The sequence below is a fragment of the Callorhinchus milii genome, unplaced genomic scaffold (genome assembly GCF_018977255.1).
Source record: "Callorhinchus milii isolate IMCB2004 unplaced genomic scaffold, IMCB_Cmil_1.0 Scaffold4, whole genome shotgun sequence".
In the NCBI taxonomy this organism is placed as follows: domain Eukaryota; kingdom Metazoa; phylum Chordata; class Chondrichthyes; order Chimaeriformes; family Callorhinchidae; genus Callorhinchus; species Callorhinchus milii.
Window position 1 is genome coordinate 23,690,887 of NW_024704745.1, and position 14,960 is coordinate 23,705,846.

The 14,960-nt window shown below is 41.7% G+C and overlaps 1 protein-coding gene across 1 annotated transcript in view; it reads right to left on the bottom strand.

The window, feature by feature from the left end:
* LOC103177557 overlaps nt 1-13,013 on the bottom strand; it is a 50,216-nt gene extending 37,203 nt beyond the window's left edge. The window contains 7 exon segments of the mRNA XM_007891780.2: nt 109-234; nt 1,729-1,860; nt 2,369-2,491; nt 3,896-3,970; nt 6,098-6,122; nt 7,720-7,877; nt 12,716-13,013. Of these exon segments, the coding sequence (XP_007889971.2) occupies nt 109-234; nt 1,729-1,860; nt 2,369-2,491; nt 3,896-3,970; nt 6,098-6,122; nt 7,720-7,877; nt 12,716-12,908 (832 nt within the window). The 5' untranslated portion in view covers nt 12,909-13,013.
* Nucleotides 13,014-14,960: the final 1,947 nt, after the last annotated feature.

A 14,960-nucleotide genomic window follows, 5' to 3' on the forward strand; every position in this document is an offset into this window, starting at 1 on the left:
CCGAGGCCAAAATTGCATAAGTAGTGATGTCTTCAACTGCTTAGTCCAATGTAGATATGATTCTCTTTACAAGTGTTGCAGTTTGTAAAATGTGAAGTTGATCCTTACCCATGCACGTCTTTGTAGTTGAATTGAATATGTACCCTTCATCGCATTTACATTCAAAATTGCCGTCCAGATTCCTGCAGTATGCTGACCCACAGATGTTCGGTTTTAATAAACATTCATTTCTATCTGTATTTTTTTAAAAAAAGTACAAGTCAGAAGCTGCTTTTATGATGAACAATGAGCAGAACTAAATTTTGTTCACAATTACGAAACGGGATGAGCTAAGATTTTTTTCTTTTGTTTCCAGATCTTTCTCACCCTCACATTCATTCGGAAACAGAAATTTTAGGGAATCAAAGGACTAACATTCAAAGTGCTGTTTGTATTACAACTTTAAAACAGCTAGGAGCTGTTACAGCTGGTTCAAAAGATGCCCAAGAGATTGTGATGAAAGTTGCAATGTCTGAAGAACCTCCTTCAATCGAACCTCTCTTGAATTCAATCTCACTTATTTTAAGCAAACCCACATATGTGGGGGTGGATGTAACATTTGTGGTGTGACATACAAAGAAATTGTTCTCCCAGATGTCCCCCCAGAATTAAGTCTTTTAAATGTTTTTTAAAAAAACATAGATATTGCAACTCTCATTCCCCAGAAACGGCTGTGTTACCGGAATTTGGAGCATAAGTTAAGATAAATGGGTCATAGCCACAGGAATGCCACTGAGTTGTTTATTTCTTCCCACACAGGATGAGTAAATCATTTACACTTCAAAGTATCCTTCCAGATATGTTGTTCTAACATCAAATAGAAGCTTTTAAAAAAAGCTTTACCCTAAGTCTTGTTGAAGATGAGACAATTTTCAGACTAGTTCCCCTCTGTGTTGTGTTTATATTACACCTCTGGGGTTTCTGTGGATGGCTGAAGAACGTTCAAGACAAAATGGGAAGCAAAAGCCAAGTCCATTTTACCAGCTGCATTGACAATGGAGTGAATCAAACTGAATTGTTCCTCAGAAAACTCCTCTTAGTGTTATCAGGAACAAGCCTCCAGCGTGATCTACTCTGGTTCCACAAAAAATCACCACAAAATATAAACACAGCACATAATGGCTTTCTGGTGTTCTCTAAAAAGCTTTGTGCCACCAGAACGTTTTCCAACGAGAGCATGGAGGGCACCTCTCCCAACCTCTCCTTAGAGCACTGTCACCACAGAGTGGGCTGCCCCCACATTTGTAAAATTGCGAAGAAAGTAAGCTAAAGTCATTCAGCTGCAATCATCAAACTAGCACACTTTATTTTCTAGTGCATCTAATAAATATGACACAAATTCATTACATTCTGCGATTATTAAAATGAAAATACCCTCGACAGGTCAGTACGGAGTTAGCAGGTCACAGAGGTAGGGAGGGGCAAGGCCATGGAGGGCTTTAAAAAAGCGAGGAAGAGTATTTTGAATTATATCCTCTGGGGATGGAGAGCCAGTGGAGCTGAGCGAGGGATTGGGTATGAAAGGTTCATGGAGCTTGGTGCAAGAGAGGACATGAGCTGCAGAATTCTGAGTAATCTGCATCTTGAGGAGGAACGAATTTGAAAGATCGACAAGCAGGGAGTTGGCATAATCGAGCCTGGATGTGATGAATGTGTGAAGACAAACAAGAATTCGGATCTGTTCCTTACCAATGCAGGTGTGCTTATCTGAATGCATGAAGAAACCATCCCGACAGAAACAGCGATAACTTCCAGGTACATTGTAACAGGCATGACTACAGTCACCTTTCCTCAATGTTCCAGCTTCACATTCATTTATATCTAAATAACACAGTTAAGAAATGTACTCAGTATCTGACAAGATAAACCAAAACGTAACCATAGCAAAAACAAAGCATTGAATTATAATTCGAAACTTGGTGGATTTACTCTCACTTTTTACTGTGCTTTCGATTAAATATCAGTATTAACAAAAGCAGGCGCAAAAATACAAGATTATTGAGATTTACCATTATGATTTGAATGATCTCATTTCTGAAAAGCACATTAATGTTGAGACATGCCCTGATCGGGGTTTTGCTTAAGAGACCTCAGGAAATTCTGAAACAAGGCAGTAATCCATAATCCGAAAAACAACAGCTGAGCTTCTCATATCAAGACTTGCAATGGTCTGAGATTGTTGGGTATTGGAAATCAATGGTGATGATTTTGGTAGCCCTGAGAGAACTAGCAGTCAGAGAAATGAGTGTACGGTACTGTTTTTACATTCGAAAACACAAAAATCTTTAACTATTGAGAATTTCACCTCAGATAACAAATACAAACATACCATTCTGACATCTGTCCCCCTCCCAGCCTTCCTTACAGGTACATTTGAAAGCACCCTTCTTGTCCATACATTTAACTGAGCCTTCAGAGTTGCATGGGGAAGGAGTGCATTGGTCTGGGATATCTGGATGGAGCAGAAAATAAAACTGGTGACATTTCCGTAAACAACTGTTCAAAAATATCAGATTTTATTCTCACAGAATTATATTGAACCTATTCTACACATGCTCTCCTACTGCAATTAAAATACATGAAATCACTGTTAATGCCACTGGTAAGTACCCTCATTTCAGAGTAATGTCAAATCACACGCTCACAGAAATCCAATGTAAATTGTGCATTTTGTGCTTTAATAACACTATAGTACAATGATGGAGATTTAAAGACTGTCATCCAGTGGTAGCTTCAGTTAAGGGTTATTGTGGAGTCCTGTAGCTCAGTGGTTAGAGCACTCGCTTTGCAAGCGAGAGACCTGGGTTCAATTCCAGGCAGGTCAGGGCGAAACCTTGGGCAAGTTTCCTTACTCCACACGCCTAATAATAATCCCTCCAAAACCAAAAACAATAAGAAATTGGTCATTTTCAATCAACGACTGTTTGTGGGACATTGCTGTGCGCAATTGGCTGCCGCATTCGCCCACAAATATACAGTCAATTCACTTTACAGTGTGTTCTGTGAAGCGCTTTGGGACGTCCTCCCGACGTGAAAAGCGCTATATCAAATGCAAGGATTATTATTATTATTATTATTATTGACTATTGCAAAAACATAGGACAGACAGTAAATCCTTTATAATTGAACAGAGACTGGCCTGAGTAGTGACCCGAGCTTGTGCAGTTCTATTTACGTTTACAAAATATATTTCCATTAGCTCCATTAACATGAAATAAAATGATCAGTGTATAAATCTATTGTATATGTTCCTTTTAATTAACTTGTTCTCTAAATAAACTCAAATTTGAAAATATACTCAGAAAACATGTCACCATCTTTATGTCACAATGCAGGAAAAATAATCCGCAGTACCTAATTTGCAAGATAAAATGATTTATAATAATAATATTTGCATTTGATATAGCGCTTTTCACGTCTTCTCGACATCTCAAAGCGCTTCACAGAATAGACTGTAAAGTGAATTGACCGTATATTTGTGGGCGACACGCGGCAGCCAATTGCGCACAGCAGTGTTCCACAAACAGTCGTGGATTGAAAATGACCAATTTATTATTGTTTTGTTTTGGAGGAATTATTATTAGGCGTGTGGAGTAAGGAAACTTGCCCAAGGTTTCGCCCTGCCTGGAATTGAACCCAGGTGTCTCGCTTGCAAGGCAAGTGCTCTAACCACTGAGCTACAGGACTCCACAATTTGCCGTGTATTTGCCTGGAAAAATCTCTATATAACTACAACAACATGCATTTATCAGAATGGTTTACAGGGATGAAGTTGGATGTTATTTTGGATGTTGTTATTTTTAAGGGTCAGCGTGAATATTTCTTCACTATAAGACTAATACTTCAAAAAACGTACCACTGACACATGTCCTCAGGTGACTTGTAGCACGAGTCATGCTTGGAATACGATATTGATATCGGCTCAAACAATCTGTAAGACCACAAGAGAACAACACATTTGCTATAGTCCAACACACTAAATTAAAATATTTTAACAATTCAAAAGTTCATTGCTGAATTTCATTCTCTCTATTAGTTAGTCGTTCAGGATCAAATATATTTACGGTCACACAGAAACCACAAAAAAGAGGCTGTTACATTCAAAAATCTTTTTTCTACCTCTATAGGCATGAAGCTCCATTTTATCGTATCTCCAACTACTACTTGTTAGATCTAAATGTATGCACAAATTAAATTAGTCTTTAAACTTATTCAATCCTTATTTGGAGTCACTTTTTATAGTTGAGATAAACACATTTGTGGTGCATTCATTATATTTTTAAAAGGTAAATTGATATTTATTAGAAAACCTATGGTGAAAGAAAATAAACTATTAGAAGATATACATCCTATCCAGTGTTTTAAGATGAACAGAAAAACTATCCATCTTAAAACACTGAGCAAATCTTTGTGTATCACTCAACACATTTTGCTAAATGGTTAGAATAATATAATTCTTGCAGTTGATATAGCACCTTTTCACATCTTCGAGACGTCTCAAAGTACTTCACAGAATATACGGTAAAGTTAACTATTTTGTAGGTGAAATGCAGCAGCCAATTGCGCACAGCAGCGTCTCACAAACAGTCGTGGATTGAATTGACCAATTTATTATTATTAATTTTGTTTTGAAGGAATTATTACCCCTGGAAATACGATCTATCAATTGACTAACAACTGGGTTCCTACTTACTGCTAGGTGAACAGAGGCATGTGGAGTAAGGAAACTCGCCCAACATTTCATTTCGCTCTACCGGGAATCGAACCCAGGTCTATCGATTGCGAGGCGAGTGCTCTAACTACTGAGCTGCAGGACTTCACATGACTCCACCAGGACTCCATTGGTTGGTAGATGGGGGAAGGTGGGAGATTTCTCTTCACTCCAGGGGTTTAAGAGACTGTCATTGGAGATTATAGTTGCCTTCTTGTACGATTCCTCAAATAACATGTAGATGTAATGTGATGTTTGCCAGAGTGCAATGAGATGGGAATTGTATAGAGTATAAGTGAATCGAATTTATTTCACTTTCTGATGAGTTCAACAATCCAATCTCTCAATGGCACCCGCATTAGCCACCATGAGAATTTCAGTCCTATAGAACTTGGTTATCCTTTCATATTATGTTTTGTTTTTTGACTGTGTTATTATTAAAGCAAACTAGAAAAGCACTAAATACATATTGACTACTGCAGTAAAAGCTTTGTAATTGAGTGAAGTTATGTCTTCAGGGCATTTTGTTTTTTGTAATTTTAACATAGACAAAGCGAGAGAGTTATTACCAAGTCAATAACAACAACAAAATTACACTTGAAAAGCGCCTTTCATGTCGGGAGGATGTCTCAAGATGCTGGACAATTAGTGTTTTGGACCCAAGCTGGGGTCGAGGGCAGTGGGGGAAGAAGGGTGATCCAAGGTTTGGTCAAAGAGGAAGGTCTTAAGACGGGTCTTGAAGGAACAATCAAGTCAAAACTACAGCAGTAATGATGGGCTTAAACATCCCTTAAAATGAGTTTTGGGTAAGCACAATTTAAGTACCAAATTGACTATTTTTCAATCACAGTAAATTTAGTGACTGGGGGAGGCAAGAGCACCTTATTCTCCCCTGGCTGATGAAATTTCTGACTTTTGTCAATGTCTAATTTAAGATTACATTCTAAGTTTACTGCCAAGGTCAATATCAATACAAGCAAGTCCAGAATAACACTTGCATGCCCACTAAGGTTAGTTAATGTACCAATGACCAGGGAATCACCCATCTAGATCTTTGACATCTCCGATGGGCAAGTGCATTTTAACAGATTACTTTTTAATCAGTTCTTTTCCATTTAGTTGTTTTCATCTTAACTCTCGAAGCTGCTACTGATGAGCAATATGATCAAATTATGCAGCAGCACTCACTTGTCATTCATCAACTGTTCCAGTGTATCGATACACTGCCTGATGTTATTTTCCAACACTTTCTGCCTCATGCTGCTGCCCATGTCATTGATATAATGTGAGGCTTGAAAGCCTCATAGTTTATGACTAATGAAAATATTAAGATTAGAGCAAACTCACCGAGGTATTTGGGATAAAAGTATTCCTGTGGGAAGAAGAAAAAGTAAGTATGAAGAGTTAAACATCTATATCACTTAGCCAACCACTGCCTTACATCCAATAACACACTGTTGTTATTACCAATAAACCATAGGGAATAAATGGTGCCATAATGGGAACTAATTGGGAGTATTTCTTACTAAGGGGACCCATGTTTAGATTCTGTGGACTCCTTCCTATCCTCCTCCTTCCATCGATGGGATCTTGTAATTATTGGGATCTGATGGGTGTATCACAGCAGTACATTGCCAACCTGGAGAAACTGCAGTCCAACAGTGATGAGAGGAATGGTTCTGTGTTCTGGAACAATGAGATCAGATGGGCTGAGGGGCTTCCATCCAAACCTCTCTTGTGATCTGGTGAATGTCCATTTCCAGAGCAGAATTCTCACAAGTAATAATGTAAAAACCCATCCTTACATTTGATCTAGTACCTTTCACATCAGGAGGATATCTCAAAGCGCTTCATGTGATTCTACTATAAATTGTAGTGTCTATTATTTTGTAGGTGAACATTAACAAAGATTCTAACAGAATTCCCTGTTGAAGAATCAAGTTACCAAGTATTAAACCAAGTGTGTAACCATCATAACTACAGTACTACAGTATTGCAATAGAAAATCAGGAGGTAATTTACTGGCTGCTAGCAAAGTTGAGATCATAAATCAGAAGATCAAGCCTTATACTAAATCTGCATTTATATTGCTGGAGTGATTACATCACTTCCAGCAGTGAAGCAACATGAATTTTAAACCCCTGAAACCACATTGGCCAGGGATTTAGGTGAGCTGTACATACAGAGCCAAACGGCAGCTGTGTTTTCTCTTGTTATTAAAGCGTAAAATCCCCAAATCAACAGGAAAACAAACATCACTAGGGTTAGTGATCTGGGGGATCCAGACCCCTACTTTGGGATTTCTGCCATTTTCTCTCCCTCTTAGTTTAAAGCCTTGTGTGACAAAAAAATCAGCATGCAGCCCTCAGCCCTCTGAATCCAGCTCAGATAGATGGGGTACAAATGTTTCTTTGCTGCACAGAAAGCAAAATGATGTTGAGGGTTCAACTGGGTTCCAAACAGGGCCATAGCAACGCTGCTCATAAATTGGCACAACTCTGGTGTTAAATCACAATCTCACCGAGAGCGAGTATAAGGGTGGCTGGAATGCACATGGTATTTTTTTATATAAATCACCAAACTGTTAGAATACATTAAACTGCATTACTTTATTTTCTGCTGAGACATAAGACACATTGTATAATTTGTATTTAACCGAACTGTAGTGCCTCCTTTTCGTGCAGTAACCTAACATTTCAGCAAATTATAATCCTCTCTGATTCACCAGAATCAGCAGAACACATACTAATTATTAGTTCTTCTTGAAGATAAGGATAAGATCATTATAAACACTCATAGCATATATTAACCTACAACAACTTGCATTTATATAGCGCCCCTCCTCGCAGGCTAGCGTCCCAGAGTGCTTGACAGTGGCGGAGCACAACACACTACAATAAGCCAAGGCTCCCAAATACATTATCAAAAGAATAGATCAAATAAACTTAAAAACAGCATTAAATACTTACTGTTTCAAGGTCATTCTCAAACACTTCCCTGGCCTCTTCCTTGTTACAAAATTCTTCAACGCATTCCCTCTCTAAATTTCCTTTCTTACTCTCTTCAAAGATCCCATTCGCACGTCGTCTTCTGCTGAGAAACTGTGAGGCATGTGGGTGTGACAGGACTTGATGCAAACAGAAAGAATGGAAATTATATAAGTCAAGCCATAGTTTAACAACAACAACAATAACTTGCATTTATATAGCGCCTTTCATTTTGCTGAAAAGCAAAATTTGCTTGAAAAGGTTTATTTATTTTCTCCATAATCAAACCAATGCAACATTTTACTTTTCGCTCTGAGAAGTTACCCTACATGTAACATGTATGCAGCTTTTTTTCTGCACTAAAATGTAATTAAGGAGTTATCTTCCTTAACATACTATTGTTACTACAAGAGCAACAATTTGGATTTATGTAGTGTCTTGTGTATGTAAAAGAACTTCTCAAAATGCTTGGCTAATGTACTGGTGGACAAGCTGTGACCAAGGTTAGTAGCAGGAGAACTGCTGTTGCAATGCCAGGTAAAAAATCTACGAATGAAATAAAAATCTCTTAGAAATTGAATACAAATTGCTGGTATTTGGGATTTAATTTGTGAGTTGAGTAAACCATATAAAACGGATGACACAATGACTTGTAAATACAGTGGTTTGTAAATACAGTAAACGTACAGTATATTGTTGCAGGTGCTCTCCTTTGTAAGAGATGTTAAACCAAGGTGCCATCTGCCTGTTCAGGTGAACATTAAATATTCCCTGGCACTACGCGAAAAGAGAAGGATGTTTCTTTTGGTGTCTTGAATGCTGTTTTTCTTGATGTCTTGAGTAACAATCCCCCAGATTAAAATAAAATTGTCATTTGCTTCATGGCTGCTTCGTGAGACAACGCATGCACAAATGGCTGCTGCATTCACCTACAATTACACAGTCACTACACTTTACAGAAAAAAATCTGAAGCAATCTGACCTCTTTCAACCTGATAAGGTATTATATTAAATGCAAGCATTATTATTATAAGAATGTCATTGGTTCAACTCATACTTTCCCACAACCTGAAGACTTTTGAACTCCGTACCTCTCTTAGATTTTCCTTCTGCCTACAACGGACTTGTTATACCAATTTACGCCATGTTTTTAGCTTTTTTTTTAGCTGATGGTTAGAATAGTTCTCATTAAGGATCATTGCATATAATATTAAATTATCCTCTTTCAGATGCTAATTAAACTGCTTTACATTTCACTTTCTGGTTTAATTACTTATACGTTGTTCTATTATTGCATAGTAAGAATAGACAAGACTAGGCCTTTCTTGCTTGGCTCCTGTCAGCACCTTCTTACTCTAGGTGCTGACAACATCAGAACCTCTGTGTTTTGTTTGACCTCCAGATGTCTTTCAAACTATTCTAACCATCAGCTAAAGTCCTTTAACATGGCGTAAATTGATAGAATAAGCTTTGGCTCCACATCCAGGATCTTATTCGCTCAATTTCGTAACATTGCTGCTTCTGCCATTATCTCCCCCCAACCCCCCCAACGACTCCTGAGACCCTCATTGACATTTTCATCACATCTTGGCTTGACTGCCAATGCTCTGCTCGCCAGATTCCCCAGCTCTTCCCTATGCAAGTTGCAGACTCTCCAGAACTCTGCAGCCCATGTCCTCTCCCGCACCAGGCCCTGTGACCCAATCACCCTAATCTTGCCTGGATCCCCAGGGGATTCACTTTCAAATCCCTCCATTACCGCACCCACCCTACTTCTGCGACCTCCTAGAAACCCAGTAGTACTTTGAGATGCCCTCCCAATGGCAATAGAAATACTATGTTATAAACATATAAATGTAAACTGTATAGTAAAAAATGGTATTGTATAACTACTTGTATTTACAAAAGTCTTACAGGAGCAACCCACAAGCTTATGACTTCCAAACTACTTTGTTGTTTCAGCATAATCCACTTTGAATAAAACAATTTTAAAAAAAACTGTTTCTAAAGCCCAATTATGTGTGATCCACTGAACATTTTTTCCACAGTTGCCTTTCTGACTTAATCATATTTCTGTGTGCAGTGTCTAGCTTCATTATTTCATGTTGATAAAAGCAGATTAGTATGTCTGCTTAAAACTCCCAATTGATCATGCCAGCAATGCTTTCAGAACTATATTCCATCACAGTTGCCGTGAAGTTCACTTACGTATGTTGGGGGTGTGATCGAATATACGACTGAACCTGAAGGCTTATAATCCGTCCATAACTCATAAAATATCTGTCCCTTTGAAATCACTTTTATTTATCATATGAAAATATTTTTAATATGTTTATCTTATAAAAGCATGACCTTCATAACCATTCCTCCAAAAGAGATAGAGTAGCTACAAATGCACAGTCACCACACTTCACAGCAGATCCTGTGAAGGATTATTATCCATGCATTTAAGATAGGGGCTTAGCATACAGTGTAGTGGCTGAGTAGTTTATGGGTGAATGTAGCAGTCAATTTGCACATAGCAATGTCCCATAAACAGCCATGATGCAAATGACCAAATTTATCTGGAATAACAAGAGAAAAATTCCCCTTCTCTTTTCAGATTGTACCATTGAATCTTTATCACCCATCCGCACAGATTTGGTTTAACATTTCATCCAAAGGATGGATTGTTTCAGTGTGGGTTTCTCTCTAGGTTGGATTTCTGATCCTCAGTCTACATACAGTACAAAGGGGATGTGAAGATGAATTGGTATATTACATTACAGGTACCAGCTATCAAAATAAGGACTATAGATTCTAGTCTCAGACCTTAGCCTCTGTCCCCCTTTGGGGTATTGTTTTGGATGCTTTTGAATTATATTTATAAAAATAATAAAAATAAGAACTACACATCAGTTTTATAATGTGATGATTTTATGTCACAAATATTCTTTGAGATGATTCCCAATGCACCAAGGTTCGGTGCAGCAGTTGAAATCTTTTATATCAGAAAATATAACATATCAACAGCATTACAATTCACATTCTTATTTAAGAGGTTTGAGGGGTACAATGTAAAGGGGGGAACGCTTGGTCTTATATATTATTTGAAGTCTATTTTATTCAAAATAGTTTTTCATCCAAATTCGTGGTTTACTGACAAATGATTTGTATAATGGGGACGGGGATCACTGATCACGTGTAATTTCAGGTGATAATAATAATCCTTGCATTTGATATAGCGCCTTATCACATCATTGAGATGTTTCAAAGCACTGCACAGAATATATATACTGTAAAGTTAATTAATTGTAAATTTGTGGGTGAAATGCGGCAGCCAATTGCGCACAACAGTTGTGGATTGAGTGACCAAATTTTTATTTGTTTATTTATTTTGTAAGGGATTCTTACCCCTGGAAAGCGATCTTGAGTACTGCGTACTGGTACCACGCTTTACAGTATATTCTGTGAAGTGCTTTGAGACGACTCAACAACGTGATAAGGCGCTGTATCAAATGCAAAAATTATTAGTATTATTCTTTTTATCTCTGGCTATTCTAGGGGCCAGGCAGTCACAGAAAAAAATGACAGTGCATCAAACGCTGCAGGTATTCAGTCTGGCGTGGAATCTCATAACTGGCCATAGGTTAAAAACATAAATCTGTGAATCAAGATGAAAAAAACCCGCAGGATATGCAATCCGTGCCCCCCGCTGAGTTTTTCTGCAATGATCTCCGGTATTTAACCGCAGTCGCTCTTTATCAGAAACATCAGAGAGTCCATAGTAAACAGCGCCTTGTGGATGTCTCTCTGTGTCTGTTTCTCTCTGTGTCTGTGTGTGTGTCTCTGTGTGTGTGTCTCTGTGTGTGTGTGTCTCTGTGTGTGTGTGTGTCTCTGTGTGTGTGTGTGTCTCTGTGTGTGTCTCTCTGTGTGTATGTGTCTGTGTGTGTGTGTCTCTCTGTGTCTCTCTGTGTGTGTGTGTATGTCTGTGTGTGTGTGTGTGTGTGTGTGTGTGTCTGTGTGTGTGTGGGTCTGTGTGTGTGTGTGTGTGTGTCTCTGTGTGCGTGTGTGTGTCTGTGTGTGTGGGTCTGTGTGTGTGTGTGTGGGTCTCTGTGTGCGTGTGTGTGTCTGTGTGTGTGTGTGTGTGTGTGTCTCTCTGTGTGTGTGTGGGTCTGTGTGTGTGTGTGTCTCTGTGTGTGTGTGGGTCTGTGTGTGTGTGTGTGTCTCTGTTTGTGGGTCTGTGTGTGTGTATGTGTCTCTGTGGGTCTGTGTGTGTGTGTGTGTCTGTTTGTGGGTCTGTGTGTGTGTATGTGTCTCTGTGGGTCTGTGTGTGTGTGTCTGTGTGTCTGTGTGTGGCTCTCTGTGTGTGTGTGGGTCTGTGTGTGTGTGTGTCTCTGTGTGTGTGTGGGTCTGTGTGTGTGTGTGTGTGTCTCTGTGTGTGTGTCTCTGTGTGTGTGTGTCTCTGTGTGTGTGTGGGTCTGTGTGTGTGTGTGTGGGTCTCTGTGTGTGTCTCTGTGTGTGTGTGTGTGTGTGTCTGTGTGTCAACAAACGATCAGACTCAGCCACGGGAGGAAAGAGGCAAATGTTAGCACTGCCTCTGGCAGTGTATTCACTCTCCAGCAGCTCCAGCATCTGCGGGGATTCCATCTCAATGCGAATCACTGCCTTCCTCACTGACCGACCGGGACTGACCGTGACCGACCCGGACTGACCGACCCGGACTGACCGTGACCGACCCGGACTGACCGTGACCGACCGGGACTGACCGTGACCGACCCGGACTGACCGACCGGGGCTGACCGTGACCGACCGGGACTGACCGTGACCGACCCGGACTGACCGACCGGGACTGACCGTGACCGACCCGGACTGACCGGCCGGGACTGACCGCCCGTTTGCTCTGCGCCGCCGCCTGGGTCGGATTCCCTGAAACGTGAACCCACACACACGCAAAACGCTGTTGTCTGAAGCTGAAGGGCTTTCATTGTGTACTTACAATGGATCGCATCGCACAGGGCGATCAGCCCGAGAAACCCGGCGCACTGCCCCGCTCCCGATCTCCTGACCTGCATGGCGAGAGGGGGTGGGGATGGGGATACAGAGAGCGACGCACAGGGCCAGAGACGGTACCAAACTCTCCGTCCCTGCGCTTCTCCCGATGCTGCGGCAGGAAACCTCGTCACAGGCATCCGAGGGTCACGCAAACAGCCCCCGGGGGGCAGCTGTCCCGTCCTGTGGCTGCAGTTTCACTGGAGAGTCGTGTGTCCCGGATAGCAAACAGCGACCGAAAGCAAATGTCCAACAAACAACAACAGAGCAAAACCCCCTCTACCCCCCCACCACCAACCCCAACCCCCCATCACCAACCCCCCCACCATCAACCCCCCCCCACCATCACCAACCCCCCCCCCACCACCAAACCCCCCCCCCCACCACCAACCCCCCCCCCCCCACCCCCCCCCCCCACCACCAACCCACCCCCCCCACCACCAACCCACCCCCCCCCACCACCAACCCACCCCCCCCCACCACCAACCCACCCCCCCCCACCACCAACCCACCCCCCCCACCACCAACCACCCACCCCCCCCCACCACCAACCCACCCCCCACCACCAATTTAGATGCAAGATTTCAATAGATCAACGAGGGCTATGTTTCCACTCCGGTTTCGGTTTCATAATTCGGTTTCATAATTCATAGGAATGTAAATACGTTGACCGGCTCTCCGCTGTGAGAGGTTTCAAATCGGGGCATCACTCTGGGGAAAGAAACTTTCCATTGAGAAGAGTTCGGAAGAATTCATAAAGTGTGTATTTTTCTTTATAGAGTCACACTGCGAAAACTATTCACAGCGCTTGAAAGTACTTTGAGAGTGAAAGAGATCAGATCTTTGGTGAATAGGTCTGACCCCTTTTATTTGTTTGATCGCAAACAATAAGGTAAATCGGGTCACGACGCATTACCACCGGCCTGCGTAAAACATCACGATGACCATGTGCTCCATCGTTGGGTTTTATTCGATTAAAAATGGTTTCTCTGGCAGCAAACCTCATCACAGACAGCGATATCAATGGCAAGTTATGCAGTGTTAGCTGGTTAGCCTCCAGCAGTTACCCCAACGCACACTCTGGGGTCCCCAAGCCTTGGATCTTGCCAACCTGCGCCTTATACTTTCCGGAATTAGATAAGCAGGATGCTTCCCTCCAGGGAGAACGTGTGCATTCCATTCCAACAATCTTTCTCTGGGATTTCCATGTGTAGGTGGGATGCTTGGAAATCTCAGTTTGGTTTGGATACTCTTAAGCACGGTGATGGGTTTCCGCAAGTGTCAGACACCCGGATTACCCCAAAAAATGGTTTGCCACACTTTTATCATACATATTCAAAACTCATAGAAAACTACAACAACAATAAGATCACATTTGTATAGCGCCTTTCATGTCGGGAGGACGTCCCAAGGCACTGGACAGTGTACAGTATTTCAGACCCGAGCTGGGGACGGGGGGGAGAAGGGAGGAGAGGGGTGGGGAAGGGTGTGACCAATGGCATGGTCGAAGAGGAGGGTCTTGAGGCGGTATTTGAAGGAGGCTAAGGCGGGGGCGAGGCAGAGTGATTGAGTGATGGAATTCCAGAGGTTGGGGCAGAGTAGCTGAAGGCTCTCCTGCCAATGGTGGGGCGAGTGGGTCGGGGACGTGGATCAGGCCAGAGCCGGCTGAGCGGAGGGAGCAGGCGGGTTGATAGCGGGTTAGAAGGTCACAGAGGTAGAGTGGGTCGAGGCCGTGGAGGGCTTTGTAGGTGAGGACCAGGATCTTGAACTGGATCCTCTGAAGGATAGGGAGACAATGGAGTCGGGTGAGAATGGGGGAGATGGGGTCATGGAGTTTGGTGCGGGAGAGGACATGGGCTGCAGAGTTCTGTGGGGAGTCCTGTAGCTCAGTAGTTGGAGTACTTGCCTCACAAGCGAGAGACCTGAGTTTGATTCCCAACAGGGCAAAACCTTGGGCAAGTTTCCTTACTTGCGCCTCAAGAAAAAAACCCAATAATGATTTGGTCACTTGAATCCACGATTGTTTGTGGGACACTGCTGTGCACAATTGGCTGCTGCGTTTTGCCCACAAAAATGCAGTCAATTCACTTTACAGTATACTCTGTGAAGCGCTTTAAGACATCTAGAAGACGTGAAAAGCGCTATATCAACTTCAAGGATTATTATTATTATTATTACTTGCTGACATCATC